Raw genomic sequence first — 16,234 nt, 5'->3', positions numbered from 1 at the left:
CAAATCCATCAAACTCAGCACCACCTTCCTAACCTGCAATCTTCTTCCTGACCTCTCCGCCCCCAACCCAGTCTTACCTATCACCCTCACCTTGACCTCTTTCCACCTATCGCATTTCTGACACCCCTCCCCCAAGTCCCTCCTCCCTACCTTTTATCTTAGCCTGCTGGACACACTTGCCTCATTCCTGAAGGAGGGCTTATGCCCGAAATGTCGATTCTCCTGTTCCCTGGATGCTGCCTGACCTGCTGCGCTTTTCCAGCAATACATTTTCAGCTGCTTCCTATACTCTCCAATGAACCAGGATTGATCCTTTGGTTTGATGGTAATGATAGATTCAAAGATATGCCGCCAGGCCACGAGGTTACAGATTGTGATTGACTACAGGTCTGCTGCTGATGGACACAGCATTTCATAGAATCTCAGTTTGGAGTTGCTGGATCTGTTTGAATGTATTCCATTTTGCATGATAGTGTGCCACACAATATATTAATAGAATATATTAACAACCAAAACTTTGAGAGGACATCAAATTAAAAATTCTGTGCTTTCTGCAGTCTCTGACATGGTTGACAATACCATTCTTTTTCAATACCTCTCAGGTCATCCAATTGTATGACTATTTCTCATCTGGTTCCATTCTGATCTGTAGATCACTAGCAATAGCTTCTCTTCCCACTCGTTTGGAACTGGAGTTCATTAGGATTGAAATGTTATCTCTTTTTGTTTCTCTACCGATGGTGCCAAACGTGAATTGCTCCAGCACTTTATTTTTCTTAAAGCAGATGTTAATTGATTACTATCACCTGCCATCTAGTTTACTCAAAAAATCCTACTGTTGACACAATGTAATCTGCTCTTTCCTAAAAAAATCCAGGTTTCCTCAGAAGGGTGGATATCTAACTGACTGTTCAAACAAACTAACCTGCCTGCTCATACAGTTTGACTTTGCATATGGTTGTATATACCATATCAAAATATACAGTTTCCATCCTTTAGTCACCACAGTACGTTCTCTCTATATTTAAAATCAAACAAGAGAAGGTATATAGTAATTGGTTGAATTTGAAACAGGATGGATCCTAAACCTATCATGGGAAATACTAAATCATTTCCTTCAATGTCCATTAGCAGTAAATGCTCCTGACAGCCATATTAATATAATGAAGATAAAATAACAGATGTATTCAGAATGACAATGTGAAGGCAGTATAATTTTAATATAATCAAAAATAGAATTGAAGGAGAGTTCAGAAAATTATCTTTACACAAAGGTTTGTTCGATTTTAAAATTTTCTGCCTTAAGTCATTTTACAATGTTTTTAGGTAGCTGCTTTTAAAAAAGTAAGAACAAAAAGGCTATAGGAACAGAATAAATGAGATTAGGTAACTGGTAGGAAAAACAATGGTGTAAACTTAATAGGCTGAAAGAATAAAATTAATCTGCTATACATTCTGTAATTGCAAACATGATTCGATAAATATTTCATCAATAAAGACAAAGCTGACAAATGTGGTTGTCGAGTGAAGATTTTGTTTGACTTATTGATAAAGGTTGAGAGACTTCACAGGGCAATATTTGTGACAGGAAATTAAAATTCTGAAATTTATGGAGGTATTGATAAAAGGTGCTCAGAAGTAATATTAAAATGTTTTTTTTAATCATTATTATTGCTCCATTGTAAAATTCCTTTTTATCTTCTTGTCTATTAAAATTCACAAATTAACCCCCACTACAGTAGCAATGGACACAATGGAACAATATGTTTTCTTATATTCCAAAAACTAGCTTTTGAAGGCACTAACTATTAAATGCCCTGGTGAGCATTTCTATGGTTCATTCAATTATCATTATGTGGTTATAACTAAAAGATTAAGAATCAATCAAATCAATAAGCTTTCTGTGGAAATAATTTAATACTTGAATAAATCACAATTTTAACTTAAATTATCTCACACCAATCTAAAATTTATAAATTGAGCATGTGTACTAAATATTCCCAAAAGCAGTCCACCCCTACTCGAATATGAAAATTGAGCCTCTCATCCAAGTGTATCAGTGTTTGACACTTCTCCTAAATACAACGTGATGCTCAAACTCTAAAAATAACAAGAACAAAGACTCCACACTTGTCCTAAACATATGCTTTTGTTTAGTAGTTTTATAAGGGAATGTGGCTCCTGACATTTAACTGTTTTCTTTGAGGTAACTAAGTAGGAGTATTACAGATAGATTTTACTTCAGTGCAGAATCACGGTCATCTGAATGCTTTCTTCGGTTTTGTGCCAGTTGCTAATTCAAGGCAAGCATATTAACAGCCAAAATCACCTGTCAGCATTTCCCTTGCTCTATCTGAATTGAACAAACTCATGTAAGCATGTGAATACTGCAGGGAGTCTAAGTTGATTACTGTGTGGATATTTGGTTTTCACCTAGCAAATTAACTTAGCTACAAACATAATTGGCCACCAAAGGTGGTCACAGTTTGAAATATTTTTGATTTAAATTTGCATTGGCACTTCTAATTTATTATCTCAATAATATGCCAGGAGTTGCCAATACAGGGAAATCTTCACACCAACAATTTCAGAGACCAGACACACATTAAAGTACTGCTCATAGGATTGATATCCAGACTAATAACACACCACAAAATAGTTGGTCCAGGAACAAACTGTTTTTATATTGATAGTTAAGTTGGAGTCAATATTTGTTGAATATAACACAAATATTTTCTCTTACAGGTATTTTATTCCTGTTATTATCACATTTAAGATTCTTACCAGAGTATTAAGGCCCATTGTTTTATCTATTCAGTGCCTTAAATTGAACAAGAGGATAGAAAGTTTCATATGCCTGCAAAGGTTCAAATGGTCCAAATATCCTCCTTCTGTGCCATAAATTACTCCATGGCTAGATAGGCAAACAAACACATTCACAAGTTTTCCCTCAGGTTTTATTTAAGGCCATGAGAACTGAAAATAACCTGAAAAAGTACCAAAAATACTTGTAGCATTTTAAATCAACTTAAAATACATTAACCTGATTTTTCAATTTTGGAATCGCACCTGCTGCTGACCCCTTAAAAATACAGATGATTTAGTGAGCTTGAGAACCTAGGTTTCCTCTTCTCTAACATTCATTTCAACTGTTTCCTATCGGGGAATTGTTATAAAATATAGCAAATTAGTTCATCACCCAACAAAATTAGAAATTCCTAACTGACAGGAAAATAGAAAGCAAAAGAATTGCTGCACAGAAAGCAAAATAAAAACTGGGACAAATTGGGTTGAAACATAAACATGAAAGCAAAATTAAAAACAACAAAATAACAGTAATGTTTAAACATTCCTCTGATGGAATGAAATTCTACACTTGTAAATTTAACTTTTTAGGGTCAGAGAGTTTGTTCAGCAGTAACTATGATTTTGGGTGTGATTAATTACTCCGAATAAACCTAGACTTATTTTGCTTCCTACTTAAATTGTTGAAGTTCACGACAAATGAGTGATTTAAAAATTATTTCATCTTTCAAAGACTACATCAATGCAGTCTGTGCAGGAGCAAAGTATTATTGAGAGCAACTCCTACATTTCTACATTTAAATTCATATTTGGGGATTCCAGAATTGCTTTAGGTTTTACATTCTAAAAACAATGATGTTAACAGCCTCACTGTGAATACTACCATAAGTTTTAGACTGTTAAGTTGTGCTAAATGTAAGCAAACAATGCTTTTTAAACTGAACTTTACAATGAAAGCACTGAGAAGAACAGCAATTTATATTGCACTTAACCATGCTAACAGAAATCTAGATTTTTAAAAACAATAATCATTTCAAAACACTACAAATCAAATCAATTTCAGTTGCAGAAATAAGCATTGCAATTCTGTCATCACAAACAAACAAATAAATGAATGCAATTGACAATCAAACCATACAAATCATTACTGCGATAGCACTGCGTCACAAAGGTGATGACATGTATAACTCATGGAGCACAGAGATTTCCAATGAGATTTCTTGCATTTCCATTGACAACAACTTGCAAAAATGGTGCTGGATCATGCTGTGTTGTATTTCAGTTGTGGGCAGGGTGACAGTTTTTGCCTGTACATGGAGTTTATGGAGTTCATATTGATTTCTTGGAGCACATTTGTGCTGCTGCTGGTTGCAAATTCTGAGCCAGTATTTTCATACAGAGCTTGTTCATAACAGAAAGGATAATATTATCCCTCAGTTAATGGATTGATGCCTATTATATAGCATACACTTAAGCACTTGCAAAAAACTTTCTAAGTTTCTTAAGTCAATTCTGACCATACATTTTCATTTCACTGAGAATTTAGGACTGTTTAGCATCCAGAAAAAAGTCACTGCATGCAGAAATTTAAGCATGTGAGAAAGGGTAAGTGCAGAAGGGCATGAGATTGGACAGACTCAGTCAAGCATCCTTCCAAACTGTGTTAGGATTAAGATGTGAACAATACAAAGTTGAGGGAAAAGTGAGAAGGGTTTCATTATCAGAACAGTTCCAACAGAGATGCAGAAACTATTGACAGAACTTTCTGCTGTGATGAGCAGCATGGCAATAATGAGAAAGTTGGGGCAATCTGAAACGAGGAATTAAGAGGTCATGAAAAGGGGTCATGAAATAGCTTTAGCAAACAGGGTTAAGGAAAATCCCAAAGCCTTTTATTCGTATATAAGGAGCAAGAGGGTAACTAGAGAAAGGATTGGCCCACTCAAGGATAAAGGAGGGAAGTTATCCTTGGAGTCAGAGAAAATGGGTGATATTCTTAATGAGTACTTTGTGTCGAGGAGAGGGACATGGTGGATGTTGAGGTTAGGGTACATACTTGATTACTCTCAGTTAATTCGACATTGCGGGGAGGAAATGTTTGGTATTCTAAAAGGCATTAAGGTGGATAAATCCCCAGGTTCGGATGACATCTATCCCGGGTTACTGAGGAAGCAAGAGAGGAAATAGCTGGGGTCTTAACAGATATCTTTTCAGCATCCTTGAACATGGATAAGGTCCCTGCTCCAAAAAGCCATCTCATAGACGCTCCACAAATTAGCTTTTCTTGCAATCCATTACCAACCTGATTTTCCCAGCCCACCTGCATATTGGAGGCCTTCGTGATGGGGGATGGAGGTGTACAGGGACTGGATGTCCATGCTGAAGATAAGGTGTTGGGGGCCAGGGAAGCGAAAATCATGGAGGAGGTGGAGGGCGTGGGTGGTGCCCCGAACGTAGGTGGGGAGTTCTTGGACTAAAGGGGACAGGACCGCGTCAAGTTATGCAGAAATTAGTTCGGTGGGGCAGGAGCAGGCTGAGACAAAGTTAATTTGCTTTACTGACCTGTGAGAAATTGAATGTCCCAAGGGTAAGTTGGTGTGTCTTTGTATTATAGGTGGAATGTGGGAGGTTTACATGGCCATTTTCTTGCCATTCAGGGATGATTTACATTTTCATCCAGATATCAATACGAACACTACAGTTGGAACTTGACCACTCCTTTACAGTTCTGTCCTGGTGGCGATTGGAGGGGCGGGGTTCAAGGGCGGAGGAGCGGGAAGTGGAGGAGATGCGGTGGAGAGCATCATCAACCATGTCTGAGGGGAAATTGCGGTCTTTGAAGAAGGAAGCCATCTGGGTTGTTAGGTATTGGAATTGGTCCTCCTTCATGCAGCGAAGGCAAAAGAATTGGGAATATGGGATGGCGTTTTTACAGGGGGCAGGGTGGAAAGAGGTGTAACCTAGGTCGCCGTGGGAGTCAGTTGGTTTATAGTATACGTCCGTGTTGAGTCGGTCGTCCGAGATAGAGATAGAGAGGTCTAGGAAGGGGAGGGAGGAGTCTGAGACGGTCCAGGTAAATTTGAGGTCGGGGTGGAAGGTGCTAGTAAAGTGGATGAACTGTTCAACCTCCTCGTGGGAGCATGAGGTAGCGCCAATACAGTCATCAATATAGCGGAGGAAAAGGTCGGGAGTGGTGCCAGTGTAGCTGCGGATGTTCCACATATCCAACAAAGAGGCAGGCATAGCTAGGGCCCATGCAGGTGCCCATGACTACTCCTTTGGTTTGGAGGAAGTGGGAGGATTGGAAGGAGAAGTTGTTAAGAGTGAGGACCAGTTCAGTCAGTCGAAGGAGAGTGTCAGTGGAAGGGTACTGGTTGGTTCGGCGGGAAAGAGGAGGTAGAAACGGGCGGTGCAGGGTTGTGGGACTATGAAGTTGGAGACGGTGGATGGGAGATCCCCTGAGGTGATGAAGTTATGGATGGTCTGGGAGATGATGGTTTGGTGGTGGGAGGTGGGGTCATGGTCAAGGGGGCAGTCGAAGGAGGTGTCCGCGAGCTGGCGTTTAGCCTCAGCAATGTAAAGATCGGTGTGCCAAACTACCACTGCGCCTCCCTTGTCTGCCGGTTTGATGGTGACGTTGGGGTTGGAGAGGAGGGAGTGGAAGACCCAAGGAGTGGTGGTTAGGGCTGGGGGCTGGGGAGTGACGGGGGAGTGCTCGTTCACAAAAATGTTTGTGATAGTGAGAAGCTAGGTTTGTCTTTGTATTCTTGGTTAGTCTTAAAATACTGAACAATTTTTATCAACATGGAGAATACTTTAATAATGCTTTCAGTAGTGTTATGATGATGTGTTACCTCAGATATTAGAGTATCACAATTGGCTGGACATTTACAACATTCTGGACATTTTGGAAAGAAGACTTTGCTAAGCAAAGGAGACTGTCTGCAGCAGACAAAAGTGTTGTACTTACAATTGAACACAAGTTGCCTGATTGGAGTCACTAAGTCTACAATATTTTCATAAAGAGGATACATATCCCAGTTTATGAATGTACCACAGTTATTGAATTTGAACACAGACAGTGATAGAAAAACTTGCCTGAACTAACCTTTCCCTCTCTTTTCTCCGAAGTCCCTTTCAAAGTTTGAGAATTGAAAATATGCATCACTACAAGTGGAAAGTTCCTAAAGGGGATGTTTTCTTGGTTCAACTTGAGAGTTCTCAAAGGAAGAATTCTGAATCAATCACCATCCCAAGAAATGCAAATACAACCAGCTATAATTGACCTACAAAGTCATCCCAGGGCCAAGGGTATTTATGCAAAGTGCCTTTGGATGCAGATAAACATTAAAGAAGAAACCATGAGCTATTTGTTCTGAACTTCACTATTTTAAGATAACATCTTGAAGTTTTTTTCTTACTCTTCCCAGATTGAAGTTCCTGTATGTTTGCATATATTATATTTGCACAGGTGAAACATTTTGTCAATAATCATTAATAAACTTCACATCTTTTCTGGAGTAAGTTTTGTTTGCAATAAACTATCTTATTGTCAGTTAAGGATCCTGGGACTGAGTTATAGGTGGTCTTATATACATGTACAAGTTGCCAACATCACCCGTCTTTTCAATTTAAATTTAATTGTGACCAACGGAGAATGTAACAAGGAAAAGAATCTGTTGGCCCCCTGTAACTCAGTCACAACAATCAGCAAGCCAAATCAAATGATTAAGCAGTTGTTTCTAAGGGCAGAACAAATTTGGCACTTAAGGATATGGGCATTCTAGAAGAATGACTAGGGCAAGGTAGTCTTTTAAGTTGTAAAGAAGGCAAGGGTTTAAAATCAAGGACATGATGCAATTTATTAAATTGTAACTGTATAAAATATCATGGTAAGTTGTTGGCTAAAGGTTAGATTATTGGAAACTTGAAAGAGCAGTGATAAGTGACTTTAGGGAAAGTTTCTCCACTGAACCCAAATTATGGTGATAAGACGTGGCCTTATCAGTGATACTTACAATATAAATACGGATACCACAAAAGTGTCAACTTCAAAGTGATGGTTGTGTACGTAGATGTGTAATATTTATGGAGGGAGAGAATTAGGGAAAAAAGGCAGAAAGTTAACTCAGAAGAGAGGAAAAACAATGACTGCAGACGCTGGAAACCAGATTCTGGATTAGTGGTGCTGGAAGAGCACAGCAGTTCAGGCAGCATCCAAGGAGCAGCGAAATCGACGTTTCGGACAAAAGCCCTTCATCAGGAATAAAGGCAGAGACACATTGATGCCCTGGGGTTGAAGTGTTCCGAGGCGGAAGATGAGACGTTCTTCCTCCAGGCGTCTGGTGGTGAGGGAGTGGCGGTGAAGGAGGCCCAGGACCTCCCTGTCCTTGGCAGAGTGGGAGGGGGAGTAGAAATGTTGGACCACGGGGTGGTGTGGTTGATTGGTGCGGGTGTCCCGGAGATGTTCCCTAAAGCGCTCTGCTAGGAGCACGCCCAGTCTCCCCAATGTAGAGGAGACCGCATCGGGAGCAACTGATACAATAAATAATATTAGTGGATGTGCAGGTAAAACTTTGGATGTGGAAGGCTCCTTTAGGGCCTTGGATAGAGGTGAGGGAGGAGGTGTGGGCGCAGGTTTTACAGTTCCTGCGGTGGCAGGGGAAGGTGCGAGGATGGGATGGTGGGTTGTAGGGGGGCGTGGACCTGACCAGGGAGTCACGGAGAGAACGGTCTTTGTGGAAGGTGGAAAGGGGTGGGGAGGGAAATATATCCCTGGTGGTGGGGTCTTTTTGGAGGTGGTAGAAATGTCGGCGGATGAGAGTAAGCAAACTTAAGGAAGAGGCTGATATTACTGAGAATGAAAAGCCATTCAATGCAGAAACTGAGGGAAGAAATGGCATCTTCCTGGGAAACATGGAATTCTATTTGGGTGGGTGGAGCAGAAGAAGAATTTACAATAAGATATATGAAGGATGGAAGAAGGTGAAATGCGCAAAGGAGGATTTGCATAGGAGTAGAGGCCAAGATTTGACTTAGCTGTAAAGATTATACCATAACCATGATTTAGGTGTGGCAAGTTAGGAAAATATAAATATTTTCATTGATGCAAAGACTAACATTACGAAAGTATTTGCTAGTGAGTAGGGAAAATAATTTTTGACCGAGTAGTCAATGGAATAGGATAATTAATTTGAAATAGCCATGGAAAAGAGGGAGGAGAGACATTATCTGTGAATTTTGGGTCTCAATAGGGTTATCATGCCCTGCCACAAAGCTTTAAGAGGAAACTGAAAACATGTTTGACAGAAGTGAGCACGTTCTTACTACTGTGTGCACCTTTGGAAAATTAACTCAATGCCTTCATCTAAATTTGATCTTTATTGAACACTTTTCTTTCCAAGCACTACCCACAGACATCCAATGACTCCTCAACCAACAGATGCTGATGCTGAGACGTACTACCATTCTTTATTCTATCAGCTTCCTCATGTATGGTTAGTCTTTCAGTTCAATACCTGCATGTCAACTGCATTTTCCAGGTAAAAAATCTGTCATTTAAACCAACGAAATAATAAGGCAAGTGACAGAAGTGCATCAATATGGGCAGAAGAGGCAGCTGTTCATCATCAACTTTTATTGCTATCGACATCATTTTCTAATGGCATAGAAGGATATTGGCAAGGAAATTGTTTATTGTCCATTTTTAGGCACTTATTCAATGATGCACAGAGGCTAGCCTGAAACCAGGCCATGGGAATTATTTATATTATTTGCATGAGCTGCTCCCATCTGTTGTTTTTCCACAGTGGACTCACCATTACTACAGGCTGCTATCCTTGAGGATGATCCGACAGAACAACATAGCAGAGAAGAGGCACTGGAAAAGAATGGCTCGGTTCGATACGACAAAGACAGAACTATTGAGAAGGGAGAATGAAAGGAGAGATGTTGAAGAAGGTAGACAGCTATAGATTCAGGCTAGGGCAGCTAAGAGTTAGTAAGGTGATTTTGGATTTGTGGGCAACTAGAAGGAGGAAAAACAGAATTCTTCATCACGAAGGCTGAGCACAAGAGCTCCTTGTACTTGATGACTGCAGTGAGGGTAGAGCAATAGAGTTTTAAAAGACCATTATAAGCACAATTGATTTCTAATAAGTTGAATTAAGGTTAAATATTAATCTTAAAAGGGAGCTAGTTCTAGATTTCAATTAATTTTCAGATTATTTTTAAAAATTGCATATATAAGGTGATTATAGTGATTGTAATGATATCAGCCGAGTGGACCTCAGAATATGAGTTCCCTGATTGGGGCTGATAATCTGGTCCAATCAGGGAGCTCTGACAGATATAAACAGGAGTGTCAGAGGTTCTGTTCACTCAGAGCTGGCTTTGAGGGAGTTAGTTCAGTGTCAAGGGCTGTCCATGTATAATTAAAGGGTGACTTGGTGATGGGAAACCAGCCTCTGTGGAGTTATTTCAATAAATGTAGAATATTAGTAACAGGAAACACTTTGATGTAGAAATGCAATTCTAGAAAATTCATTTTTCGTTCAGTAGTTCAATATAACCAAAAGTGATTTTTAATGCACAATAGTTGTGAATTGTATGGATACAAATATCTAACATTTTGGTACCAGTTACCAGCATTGAAATGCACGATAGAGGTTTTTGGAGTCCAGTGGGCACTGTAGGGTCTGGGGTGCATCATCATGCTGGATAATGCTATTTTGATTTGATGAGTTTCCATTTCATAGGTTCCTGTGAACTGTTTATTGGTTCTGTTACAATGCTCCATTGAGGACTGGCGAACCCATTAAAGTTTGTTGTTCTGAGAGCAGAAAGGCATCTGCAGGATCCAATTCCTTTTGTATTTTATTCAAATGTGCTGTTTGATATCTAGTTCCTAGCACTAAATTATTTTACAAACATGATCTTCTGCTAAACTAATGGTTCTCAGACTCATTGTTGAAAACAGTTACATGATGTGGTTTACCCTGTTACCAGTAACCAATACCGTCCTTACTACTGAGCTATCCAAAACTATAAATACAAACAGAGGAGAGTTTTGTCACTCAAAATACACAAAAACAAACTACACTTACATATTAAATGTAAGCAAATGTCTTGGCACACTTCTCAGATTGTATTAAAATAATAAATCTTTTTTGGATGAAAATGTAGATGGATGGGTTAGTAAGTTTGTAGATGATGCAAAGATTGGTGTTGTGGGTAGTGTAGAAGGATACAGTGGGATACAGACCAGTTGCAGACATGGGTGGAGAAATGGTAGGTGGAAATTACTCTGGGTAGGTGTGAGATGCTGCACTTTGGGAGATCAAATGTTAAAGAAAAGTATACAGTCAATGGCAGGACTGTGAACAAAATTGATATGCAAAGGGACCTTGGGGTTCAAGTTCATAGCTCACAGAAAGTGGCCACACAAGTAGAAAGGGTGGTAAAGAAGGCATATGGCATGCTTGCATTTATTGATTGTGGAAGTGAATACAAGAATCAGGACATCATGTTGCAGATTTATAGGTTGTTGGTTAGATCACATGGAGTATTGCGTTCAATTATGGTGCCACATTACTGGAAAGAAGTGGATGCTTTGTAGAGGGTGCAGAAGAGGTTTACCAGGATGCCACCTGGATTAAAGGATATGAGCTACTAGGAGAGGCGAGAAGAGTTCAGCTTGTTTTCTCTGGAGTGGCAGAGGCTGAGGGGAAATTTGATAGAAGTCTATAAAATTATGAGATGCATTCATAGGATTGACAGAATCTCTTTCCCCAGAGTTGAAATATCTAAAACCAGGCGGCATGCATTTAAGGTGACAGGGGGAAAGTTCAAAGGAGTTTTTTTCAAAATACAAAGTGTGATAGGAGTCTGGAACATGCTAGAACAGGGTGGTGATGGAGGCAGATACGATAGGGACATTTAAAAGACTTTTAGATAAGCATATGAATGTGCAAGGAATGGAGGGATATGGGCCAAGGTCAGGCAGAAGGGATTAGTTTAATTTGGCATCATGTTTAGCACAACATTGTGGGTCAAAGGGCCCATTCGTGTGCTGTATTGTTCTAAGTTTATTATTGATTAACAGCGGCATGGTGGCACAGTGGTTAGCGCTGCTGCCTCACAGCGGCAGAGACCCGGGATCAATTCCCACCTCAGGCGACTGTCTGTGTGGAGTTTGCACATTCTCCCAGTGTCTGCGGGTGCTCCGGTTTCCTCCCACAGTCCAAAAATGTGCAGGTTAGGTGAATTGGCCATGCTAAATTGCCCGTCATGTTAGGTGATGGGGTAAATGTAGGGGAATTGGTCTGGGTGGATGGCGGGTCGGTGTGGACTTGTTGGGTTGAAGGGCCTGTTTCCACACTGTAAGTAATCTAAACTAGTTTTAATCCAACTCTAAGAGATGAAGCAACAAATCAAATATAAAGTCTAAACAAAGCCAAGTATTAGATAACTGTACCCTCCAAGGGTAGAGGGAAAAGTATATGGAAGAGCGCTACTGAGAGATGAGAGAATTATACACTAACCAGTAATGGAAGAAAAGGTGCAAGGATTCCTCCCAGTCTAGCACACATTGAACAAATGCCTAGCCCAACATTCCTGTAGGAAAACAAGGAAATAATAAGCAAATATTTGAAATTTCAAAATATACAATCACAAATCAATATGTAGAATAGCTCAGGACACAGTCCCCACACTTGTGACAACCTTAAAGAGCATGCCCACCTGCTTTGTAAACAAATATCTCAGGAATTTTTAAAAACTTGATTCTACTTTGAAATTCCAGATCTTTAGAAAGTTTTTCTCCAAATGATAGAATTGAAGCAATCAGCTTCAAAGCAATTCACTATGATGTCACCACTTCTAAAAAACAAAATATACTAAAGGATTCAAGTTAATAATAAAAATGAACTTACTCCTAACTGTACACAAATAGAGGATATCAAATATCACAATACATGAGAGGCAACTTATAGTACCTCTGAGTTTAGTTATTTCACCAAGTCTGTATGCTAACGACATGCACTTACATCACACATTTAATATAATGAATGTATCAAAATGGCACACAATCAAAATGAATTTAACAAATCTGGCAACCTGTGGTCTAATACCTGAAGATTAGCTTGGGACTGACTGGATCATTACAAAGTTAGGTTTTGTACCAATATTCTTCAGAGAAGTGAATCAGCTACCTTTACCTAATCTAGCCTACATATTACTCCAATCTCACAATGCCGGTGTTGGACTGGGGTGTACAAAGTTAAAAATCACAACACCAGGTTATTGTCCAACAGGTTTAATTGGAAGCACACTAGCTTTCGGAGCGACGCTCCTTCATCAGGTGATTGTCACCTGATGAAGGAGTGTCGCTCCGAAAGCTAGTGTGCTTCCAATCTCACAATGTATGATAGATTCTTAAAACTCTGGGAAATAAAATGGGGATCACTAGTGTCATGTCCACCACAAGAACAAATAAAAATTGCACTGGAGAAAAGCTTACCAATTGAGAAAAATCACGTAAGTGAAACAGTTAATGGGATATCAGAAAGACACACCTGCAATCACTCCAATGGTTTCAACTGTTGTAGACGTACCTGACAGATGTGGGATAGAGCTCAGAGGTGTAAATGTAGACCACATTAAATGCAGCGCTTATTGAAAGTTTACCCAATATAGAAAATGCTTGACTGTTGATAACAGAATATATTCCAATGCCTGAAAAAAGACAATAGTAAAGATAAAATGCTTTGTATGAAATCTGGGCAGAAAAAACCCAACACACATAATTCAATAGCATGCAATATCAATTTAGATGTAATAAATTAGATTTATGAAAGGAAATATTCTCTCAAGGATATTCAATAACTGATGATGAAAAATATCCATGTGAGCAATGTTAAGGCAAGGGTCAAGTTCAGCTATGAAACTCTGCAAATTTGAATGTCCTGGCATGATTGTCTGGATTCAACATGACAATTGGTCATTATGAGTGATGACACTTATCAACTGTACTCCAGCACAAATCAGCAATTTCCAGAGGACACAGTGAAACAATTTATACAGAATAAACAAGTAAAATAGCACAAAGTAAAAATTCCTGAAACAGATGACGAATTCCACTGATAATAGCCATAGAGTCATAGAGTCCAACCTGTCCATGCCGACCAGATATCCCAACCCAATCTAGTCCCACCTGCCAGTACCTGGCCCATATCCCTCCAAACCCTTCCTATTCATATACCCATCCAAATGCCTCTTAAATGTTGCAATTGTATCAGCCTCCACCACTTCCTCTGGCAGTTCATTCCATTCATGTACCACCCTCTGCGTGAAAAAGACGCCCCTTAGGTCTCTTTCATATCTTTCCCCTCTCACCCTAAACCTATGCCCTCTAGTTCTGGACTCTCCGACCTCAGAGAAAAGACTGTCTATTTATTCTATCCATGCCCCTCATAAATTTTGTAAACCTCTAAGGTCACCCTTCAGCCTCCGACGCTCCAGGGAAAACTGCCCCAACCTGTTCAGTCTCTCCCTATAGCTCAAACCCACCAACCCTGGCAACATCCTTGTAAATCTTTTCCGAACCCTTTCAAGTTTCACAACATCTTTCCGATAGGAAGGAGACCAGAATTGCACGCAACATTCCAACAGTGGCCTAACCAATGTCCTGTTTTGAGAAGAAATGTAGCTCAGGTTGAGGTTCTGGGTGTAGGTTTGCTCGCTGAGCTGGAAGGTTCATTTTCAGACGTTTCGTCACCATACTAGCTAACATCTTCAGTGAGCCCCCCAGATGAAGCACTGGTGGTATGGCCTGCTTTCTATGCGTTGGGTTGGTGATTTATTTCCGGTGGTGACATCATTTCCTGTTCTTTTTCTCAGGGCGTGGTAAATGGGATCCAAGTCAACGTGTTTGTTGATAGAGTTCCGGTTAGAATGCCATGCTACTAAGTATTCTTGTGCGTGTCTCTATTTGGCTTGTCCTAGGATGGATGTGTTGTCCCAGTTGAAGTGGTGTCCTTCCTCATCTGTATGTAAGGATACTAGTGAGAAAGGGTCATGCCTTTTTGTGGCTAGTTGATGTTCATGTATCCTGGTGGTTAGTTTTCTGCCTGTTTATCCAATGTAGTGTTTGTTAACAGTTCTTGCAAAGTATTTTGTAGATGACATTAGTTTTGTTTGTTGTCTGTACAGGGTCTTTCAAGTTCATTAGCTGCTGTTTTAGTGCATTTGTGGGCTACCATGATGCCAAGAGGTCTGAGTAGTCTGGCACTCATTTCAAAGATGTCTTTGATAGGAGTCCCCTGATTTTTAATCATAGTTCTTGATTCTGCCATAACAGGGATCATTCCCAGCTTAGGGGCTATGGTTTCTGGACATGTTTTGTCTGCTTGTTTGGGTTTGTTGCTGAGAAATTGGTGGACTGTGTTTATTGAGTACTCATTCTTTTTGAATACACTTTATAGATGATTTTCCTCTGCTCTTCCTAGTTCCTCTATGCTGCAGTGTGTGGTGGTTCGTTGAAATAATGTTCTAAAAAAGGGTAGACTGCAAAACATTTCCAGAATGCAAGAAATATCAAATTCTTAAGTGCTATAAGCAATGAATTATTTGCATTGCGGCGCTAGAGAAATGATATTAATTGATAAATATTAACCTAAATATTCTGAAGATTCATAATTACAGTAACCTATACTCTTCAACTAATTCTCTAAACATTTATATCTATGTTGAGAACTCAGCTAAAAATAGGCTTGTATTATTTTTCCAATCATAATTTGTGACCAGTGTGCATCTGTGCTCCAGTGGGTAGGTACATTTGATGCTAACACCTCACTTAAATGGGTATTGGGCTCAGCATTTGTCACCTTGCCAGATGTCTCTGCTCTGTGTTCAACATGGGATCGAGCAGTGTGTGTTAACAACAGAGGATACAGTCGATTTCGATCTTGCAGGCAGACTATCCCTCTGAAAGAAATATGCTTTTGAATTACAGCAGACTGTTGTTGAAGTCAATTGCTTCAATTGTAAACGAGGAAAATTGAACTTCAGGGCAGAATGATGTCTTCAGGATCTCTAAAGCAGTTCTGCAGGCATTACTAGTGGAAGTAGACAGGAGGAGAAACATTAAGGTTCTATAGCAGGTCACGAGACTCTTGAGGGAAAAGAAAAAATTGAGACCTTATGGTCAGGGAAATTGATTCTAGCCTCTGGACTCAAACTCATTACATGTTACCAATGAGTTACAGTTTACATTGATATGATGGATTGTTTTGGTGTAATGAGTGTCCATATCTCTGGGCCAGAAGACTTGGGTACAAGTCCCACCTTTTTATAATATGCCTGAATGAGTTTAATAAAAGTATCTATATTGATATGATAGGTATTGTTACATAAAGATTTTGAGGAGGAT

At 39.6% G+C, this 16,234-nt stretch overlaps 1 protein-coding gene across 3 annotated transcripts in view; it reads right to left on the bottom strand.

The window, feature by feature from the left end:
• Positions 1–16,234, bottom strand: part of LOC122555175 (solute carrier family 22 member 15-like) — an 80,426-nt gene that overhangs the window by 18,339 nt on the left and 45,853 nt on the right. For 2 of the 3 annotated variants that reach the window (XM_043700907.1, XM_043700908.1), the window contains exons 9-10: positions 13,419–13,539; positions 12,348–12,420 (exon numbers count right to left, since the gene is read on the bottom strand). In XM_043700907.1, coding sequence (XP_043556842.1) covers positions 12,348–12,420; positions 13,419–13,539 — 194 coding nt within the window. Of the gene's footprint in view, positions 1–4,063; positions 4,207–12,347; positions 12,421–13,418; positions 13,540–16,234 lie in introns of those variants that run through there. The other variant, XM_043700909.1, reaches the window with a different exon arrangement.

The sequence above is a fragment of the Chiloscyllium plagiosum genome, chromosome 12 (genome assembly GCF_004010195.1).
Source record: "Chiloscyllium plagiosum isolate BGI_BamShark_2017 chromosome 12, ASM401019v2, whole genome shotgun sequence".
In the NCBI taxonomy this organism is placed as follows: domain Eukaryota; kingdom Metazoa; phylum Chordata; class Chondrichthyes; order Orectolobiformes; family Hemiscylliidae; genus Chiloscyllium; species Chiloscyllium plagiosum.
The sequence above is the reverse complement of the archived record's forward strand: the minus strand, read 5'-3'. Positions and strand labels throughout refer to the sequence as shown.